The sequence below is a fragment of the Cylas formicarius genome, unplaced genomic scaffold (genome assembly GCF_029955315.1).
Source record: "Cylas formicarius isolate icCylForm1 unplaced genomic scaffold, icCylForm1.1 PGA_scaffold_1__22_contigs__length_36826433, whole genome shotgun sequence".
In the NCBI taxonomy this organism is placed as follows: Eukaryota; Metazoa; Arthropoda; class Insecta; order Coleoptera; family Brentidae; genus Cylas; species Cylas formicarius.
In genome coordinates, this window is record NW_026844264.1 from 34,187,986 (window position 1) to 34,195,579 (window position 7,594).

General features: G+C 42.2%; 2 protein-coding genes across 3 annotated transcripts; one reads left to right on the forward strand and one right to left on the reverse strand.

Annotated features, from left to right (window-relative positions):
- Positions 1 to 110: 110 nt before the first annotated feature.
- LOC132697404 (dehydrogenase/reductase SDR family protein 7-like) lies at positions 111 to 2,433 on the forward strand. Of its 2 annotated transcripts, XM_060662894.1 has the most exons (3): positions 111 to 251; positions 400 to 921; positions 1,928 to 2,432. In XM_060662894.1, exons 2-3 carry the CDS (start codon positions 420 to 422, stop codon positions 2,392 to 2,394), a joined length of 969 nt encoding a protein of 322 aa, XP_060518877.1. In that variant the 5' UTR covers positions 111 to 251; positions 400 to 419; the 3' UTR covers positions 2,395 to 2,432. The 2 variants fall into 2 exon arrangements, with proteins under 2 accessions (XP_060518877.1, XP_060518876.1); XM_060662893.1 differs by having other exon boundaries at positions 197 to 921; positions 1,928 to 2,433.
- Positions 2,434 to 4,419: 1,986 nt separating this feature from the next.
- Positions 4,420 to 5,760, reverse strand: LOC132696651 (transcription factor HES-4-like). The gene has a single exon (XM_060661601.1). The coding sequence runs from the start codon at positions 5,654 to 5,656 to the stop codon at positions 4,922 to 4,924; it is 735 nt and encodes a 244-aa protein (XP_060517584.1). The 5' UTR covers positions 5,657 to 5,760; the 3' UTR covers positions 4,420 to 4,921.
- Between the last annotated feature and the right edge of the window lie 1,834 nt (positions 5,761 to 7,594).

The window sequence follows — 7,594 nt, forward strand, 5'->3', positions numbered from 1 at the left end:
AAAATTACTGCTATATAAAAAAAGCTCCAAGGCCTGGTTCTATGTTTTTCCGAAATAATTTGAAAAATAAAAAAGGCAATTTAAATTCTATGTCGCCATCGAGATTCGGTCTTACCACAACTAACCAGTCTTGTTAATCTGTGGTTATGTTGATCAAAATTATTTAAAATTAACTTCCCAATTGGGGAATGTATTACCAAAAATAAGGAAAACCATGCCGTAACGCACGCGCCGCCCAATCCGCATTAAAAGTAAGAAAGTCATGCGAAATAACCTTCGTGTTCCGTGGTGTAAACAACTCAGGGTTTTATCGCAAGCAACGCGATGTCAACGTCCGCAAAAATCACGATCGATTATAATTAAATAAATTGCGGGAGCAATTACAAATGTTTTTCCTAGAGTCGGTGGCGAGGAACAAAATGTACGACGCCAGAAGGTTGTTCCAGTCGTTTCAAGTCGCGGGCCCGGTCAGTTTGGGACTCGGCATTTCGTTGATCCTGTTCAAAATGTTCGGCGCTGTGTGCCTCCGAAAAGGATACAACAAGCTCGTCGGGAAAGTCGTGGTGATTACGGGGGCGAGTTCCGGCCTTGGCGAAGCCCTCGCGCACGAGTTTTACAAGCACGGCTGTCTCGTTGTACTGTGCGCCCGCAGGCGTCAGGAACTTGAACGAGTCCGGGAGGACCTGCTGCACACTCACTCCAACATGACGACGTATCCTCCGGTAATAATGCCGCTGGATCTGGGGGACATTAGGGAGTTACCTCGGCACGTTGAGAAAATACTGGCCATCACGGGCAAAATCGATATTTTGGTAAACAACGGCGGCTGCAGCTCGAGGGGCTCCGTACTCGACACCTCCATCGAGGTCGACGAGAAAATCATGTTGGTTAATTACTTCGGAACCGTCGCCATGACCAAAGGTAGTTTAGATAATACCCAGTGCAAAGTTCAAGGTCAACTATTAAAGATGCTAAATATAATACTATCTCTGTGCAAACACACTTCCTCATATTTTTCTAAAAAATAGAAAATAACTCAAACTAAACCTATAACTAAGCACATACCTTAAAAGCCAACGCTATTGATCCTCCCTTTTCGTTGTCGGTATTATTTCTTTTTTTCGCTTTGATACTGGCTGCTATACCACAGACACATTTTTTGCATTTATCATTCATTTTGGAAATAGTTTTTCATACTTTACATACACTTTCAACCTTAAAAGTGACCGCTATTTATCCTTCTTTTCATGATCTCTAACTTCTTTTAAGCGTTACTACAGTCCTCCAAGATTTGAGTTATTGTTGGCTGGGTATGACAGTCACACCACATACCACATACATATGCGTTTTTAATTTGCTATTCATTTTTGGTTTTGTCTTTGTACGTGATAAACTTTTTAACAGTAAACAAAACACAAAATAAATATATCTTAAAAACTCCAACAGAAAACCTCAAAAAAGTGACCGCCATCTATCCTCCTTTTTTCCTAAAGCAGTTACGTCGCATATAGTGACGTAATAAGAAGTAATAAAAAATTCTTGCAATTTGGTCTTAGACACTTGAAAAATACATCGTGTCTGCCGCACTTTTTGTATTTTTTAAATCCTAATTTCAATTAGTTTATGGTCTGTTTTATTTCTTTTTTACTATGTCATTTTTTTAAAAAATTTGTAATACATACATCCATGTTTAACATTTTTTTAAATGAGATATATGGTAGTTGTTGATGTCAACATCGATGTACCATGCGTAATTTAGTTTTTTTCGTGCTCTGAGGTTTCTCCAACTTATCGTAGAGGTCGGATTGGTTTGGCTTTACTGCCATACCACGAACCACAGTTAAACCGCGTTGGGCGATTCCCTGCCGCATAACCTCGACGTCGGTTGCGTTTAGTCTCGGAATGTTTCGTTATTTTCGTTTTCCAGCCGTGCTCAAGGACATGGTCGCCAGACGCGAAGGTCACATCGTGTTCGTGAGCTCGGTCCAGGGACTCATCGCGATTCCCGAGCGATCTTCGTACAGTGCGTCGAAGCACGCCATGCAGGCGTTCAGCGACTCGCTTCGGGCGGAGGTGGCCGCGCATGACTTATCCGTGACTACAGTCAGTCCCGGTTACGTTAGGACGAAGCTGTCAGAAAACGCGCTGGCCGGAAACGGAAGCGCCTACGGGCGTACCGACGAAGCGACCGCCTCCGGGTACAGTCCAGAATACGTGGCCGCCCGCATAGTGCGGGCCGTCGTGCGAAACGAGAAAGAGGCGGTAATTTGCCCCCTCTTGCCGAGAATCGTCATATTTGCGAGGAAGCTGCTGCCGTTTTTGTATTTCTACGTAATGCAGCGAAGGGCGAGGGCATCGTCCTTAAAAGCGCTTGCAGGCAATACATCGCAATAAAATATTGATGTTATGGGTAGTTTTAGTCGTTAAACCTTCCTTCCCGAAACTTACAAGAGATCGCAGAACATTGTTTTCACCATGGTTAAATAACAATATTGTTAAGACTTTAAAAATATAGCAATATGAGTACGTAAAATAAAATAATAAATAAACAAAATATTCCTTATGATTATTGACAATTTGTTATGGGCATTTGGTCGGTTTCATTTTTAACTTTTTCTTTTGCATGAAAAGAAGAACGAAGAACCTATAGTAGTGGATTGGAAATTAATAATTAATATGAGTAACCGGTGAAATAAGCAATTAAAATAAAAAAATCGTAAGTACTACACAATAACTTAAAAAAAAATAACATATAGCTTCCGCGTTTAGAGACCGGTAGGTGGCGCAATCTATGGAGACCGATGTCAATCACTAGCGCGCGAAAACGCTTGCTTTGACGATGCGGCGCTAGATGGCGGGGCCTGTCGGACTTCCGAGTTTCAGCGGCCTTAAAATAAAAACGGATGGGTTCATTTCTTTGTTGGATCAGGTAGTGGACGGAAAGCTAACGGTAAATAAGGTGTTACGCCCGCATAATTTAAACTAGATTTGAGCAAAACTCGGTTTTTCAAATCGGGTTGTGTCGCGTCAATTTTAGAACCTGGATGGTCACCGTCAAAACGGAGTTAAAGTTAAACGGTCCTTGACGGACAAGCCAAACCAGGATTTTCAATATTTTAATTTCTTGTTTCCGGGGATCTAATAATTATTATGACAATTATTTTGAAAAACGTTTAGTTATCAATTGTTGTGCATCTATCAATGGTCACTGGCTAATCAACAAGAAAGCAAAATTCAAGCCCTGGAAAGGAAGTACCTGCGAAGAATTAAAGGAGTCATAAAAATGGTCAGAATAAGAAACACAGGAACGCGGCAGTGGGGAGAACTACGGAAAATACGAGACAAGTGAAACAGGTATGGGAAGCAGAAAAACAAAAAAGAAAAAAACGTGGAAGACGAAGAGAAACATGAAACGGCAGCAATTACTGCGATTATAGCGAGAAATAATCATAAACTAGCCAAACTGAAGATGAAATTAAAAGAAGAAATGCACCCAACACCATCAGATAGATATGTGACATGTAAGTGCATCAAGATTGCTTGCGAAATTCTTTTTTGCATGGATGGTGGACCTACCTGACCGAAAACCAAATTGGGAATCTGTTAACAATTTCCTGCCTTCAAAGTAAGCGATAAGTTTATCTTTTATTATCGACCCAAAAATTTTTCCAATTATAGGAACGATTGCTATGGGTCTGAAATTACCTAAGATATATTAGTATCCCCTTTTTTTATGGAGTGGAAGAATTTTTGTCACTTTTTTTTTTGTTTCTTAATAACGTAATACGTTTCAGAAGTGAAGATATTGATTGCTTAATAATATTGGCATTTAGACCATAATAGTCAAGACAATGAGAGTTTTTTAGTTTTAAAATCGCTTCCCTAACATCACTCTCCACAACTGCTGACATAACAAAGGGTGTAGTTGATCTGGAGGTGTAGGTCATAGCATCTATTACTGAGCGTGTGATGGTTTTCGTTACCTCCGCTGACACAGAAGCAAAATATCTGTTGAACTCCAACCTTTATAGCGTGACGATATTCTTTGTGGAACAGTTTGTAAGCATGAATGTCTTGGTTACTTTTTGGCATCAGTTTATTTTCAATTCATCTTCTCTCATATTCCTCTTGGCCGTCCCATTTGCAACAATTTTTTTTAGAGTTGCTTCCCCTTCTGAATATCTTATAAAATTCTACAACATTTAAAACAATCTGTTTAGCATCCGAAGACAAATGTATCCGTTTTATTATTTGCTTAGGTGGTTCGTCAAATTTTGCGTTGCTTTCCATGTCTCCTTCTAACAGGAACAGCCTCGCCGGGTCAAAGCTCGAGAACCACGTATATAAATAGGTATTTTCTGGAAGGATCACAGTCAAATACCTCCGTAATATATCCGAATATATTGCAATTTAGATTAAACTCTTAAGAACGAATACAAATCACCTGCTGTTAAAATAAACGAAAATACAAGATTCTACAAATATTCGTTACGGTCCATCTCAGGCAAGATTTACGTCTAAGCAATAAACGCACTATATTTTTGGTCGTATTACGGACCATATAGGAAACTCACCGCGAATAACCCCGTATATTGTTAATAAAGTAATGGTCTATAAACAATTAACTATTTCTGGGAGAATTCCCCCGAAATTCATATTTTGTGACGTAACAATGAAACCAGACCCGGTGCAGTGTTGAGATACCTTTATTCTCGAGCCGACAGAGTTCAACATGAAAAGTATAGAAACAACGGTGAAACGGAACGCGGTCCACAACGAAATAACAGCGTCGCGGCTCCACTTTTGTATGTACAGTATTTACAACGCTACGGCGACTAGAAAATATCACCCCGACTGGGACGCGACGAACCGCTACGTGTGCTCGCGCCCTAAGTCGACTACGAGGCGGCTCCGAAGTCCTCTACCACGGCCTCCACATGCTGTCGTTCGAGTCGTTGTTTTTGCTGTAGTCGAGCGGCCTCTCCGTGGCCGGGCATTTCCCCACGTCCTCGAAACTTTTATCGGCCGACGGTCCGGCCGCCGCCGCCGCCGGCGGCGGTTCGTTCTGCTGCCTCAGGTTCACGCCCAGCGCGTTCGCCAGCTGCACGTAGTGCTCGGGCAGCAACAGCACGAAATTGGCGTCGTAGCTCTTGGCCGCCTTCGGCGGCGGCTGAACCTCCTCCTCCTCGTGGTTGTTGTTCACCTCGAGCGTGCTAGAATCGGGCGGCTGGAGGCGTTCGTCGGGGGGCGGCGGCACGGCCGCCGCCTGTCTCAAGTCGACGTCCACCTCGGACACGCAGTTGTCCAGGTGACGCAGCAGCCTCTGACGCACGCCGGCGTCGACGACGGTCATCGTCTGGGCGTCGGGCGTCTCCAGGTACCTTTGCACTTCCCTCACGCAGTCCGCGTAACCGGCTTTGTAGCGGTTGACGCCGGCGGCGTCGAGACTCCTGTGACGCTGGAAGTGTCTCACGGTCAGCTCGAGGATGTCCGCCTTCTCGAGTTTGGAATGTTTCGTGTTGTCCGCCTTGGCCGAATCCAAGATGAGCGTCTTCAAAGCCGCAAGGCTCTGGTTGATCCTGGCCCGTCGCCGTTTCTCCATCAGGGGTTTGTTCGCGCGTCTCGGTTCCGATGCCCGTTTGTTTTTCGCTGTCATCACTGGGTGCGCTGCGGACGCACGGACGCGCGACGTTCGGTCACGTGATACGCGGCACTCGTCGTCTTCGCGCGCTGACGTGCCGCGGAGCAATGGAGAGACGACGGCGGCGGCGACGCGAGCGAGCGGCGACGACGGTGGGGGGGAGAGAGCGGAGACGCGCGGCGGCGTGGTGTCGGGGGGTGGCGCGTGCGGCGGCCGGGGGCGGGGAGGCGCGGGACGCGGCTTTGGTCGCGTGCCGACACCGCCACATCACACCCGAGCGCCTCCGCGGCTCTCAAAATGTTTCGCGGCGCGGTCGGTAGCGTCACCCAAAACAATAATTTAATTACTACAACGCAGTCTCGGAAAACATCTGGAGTCCAAGATATTCAATCGCACCGTTAAAGAGCCACTTAGAAGAGCTTCGCTCGACCATCTCGAAACAGTCGAGAATATTTGAAACTACCCCCAATAATGAAATAGCCAAAATTTCGTGATATTTATTTAGCAATCTCAAAAACGCTGACGTTATCCCAGACATCGAATTAGACCATTAAAGAGCCACTTAGAAGAGCTTCAAAATGAGGTACTTGACCGCCTTGAAATCGTTGAGAATATATAAAACTACCCACTATTATGAAATATCCAAGTTCGATATATTTATTTCGCAATCTCAAAAACAGCTGACGTTGTCTCCGAAAATCGAATTAGACCATTAAAGAGAAGAAGAAGAGCTTAGAAATAATGTATTGCTCAACCACTTCGAAACGCTCGGATAGATATAAAACTATCCCCAATAACGAAATACCCAAAGGTGTAATATATTTATTTCGCAATCTTAAAAAAATCTGACGGTTTCCCAGATATTGAATTAGACCATTAAAGAGTTACTTAGGAGAGCTTCATAATGATGTATTACTCAACCACCTTAAAACCTAAGTTTTATATAATATATAAGGTAGTTGAGCAATACATAATTTTGAAGTTCTTCAATGGCTTGATTGAATGTCTTTGACAAAGTCAGATTTTTTGATATTGCGAAATAAATATATCGAACTTTTGGGTATTTCATTATTGGGGGCAGTTTTATATCTTTCTGGCCGCTTCGAGGTGGTTGAGTAATACATCATACATCTCCTAAGTTGCTCATTAATGGTCTAATTCAATATCTGGGGTCAACGTTATATTTTTTGAGATTGCGAACTAAAAATATATCAATCTTTTGAGTATTTCATTATTGGGGGCAGTTTTATATGTTTTTTTTTTATATCGGATGTTTTCGAACATTTTGCCGCACGGCTTGAATTTTGACGTTTGTCAATCCTGTCGGTCATGCCAGTGAGTGTGTTCATATTGTTTTTACAAAAATGTACCGAAAAACTCCTAATAATGTTTTTTTTTATTAAAGTGGGTATAATCTTACACTAAGAAAAAACAATGACATTAAATATATGCTGTAAATTCATAGCTACTAACATATATACATAATTAAATTTTTATTCTAAAGATCTGAATCTAATTATAATGATTTATGTTGTTTTATATAGGAATGTAATAAAAGACCTATGTTATTAATGTCATTTTTTTATCAAACCTACAAAATCTACAACATTGGGACTTAAAGTGAGCTATGACCTTTGATTTTCCTTGGTTCCATAAAGGCTCTATGGGTTTAAACATGTAATCATAACTGAATTCAAAATAAATATTTTAATCACTATTGTGTATACGGTGAATTTGAACATCACTACGTTTATTCCTGTTCTCCAATTCTCCACAATTAATAATCCTTTTCGACGATATTGGCGTTTTTGTAAGTAGACAGGTTTCTTTTAAAACTTTTTGTTGAATAACTTATCTACTGATTAAAGTTTCATTAGCGACAACACTGCCACAAGTGGACAACACTCAAGAAATATGTCAAAAAGAAAGAACTATACCTGACCCACCCCTACC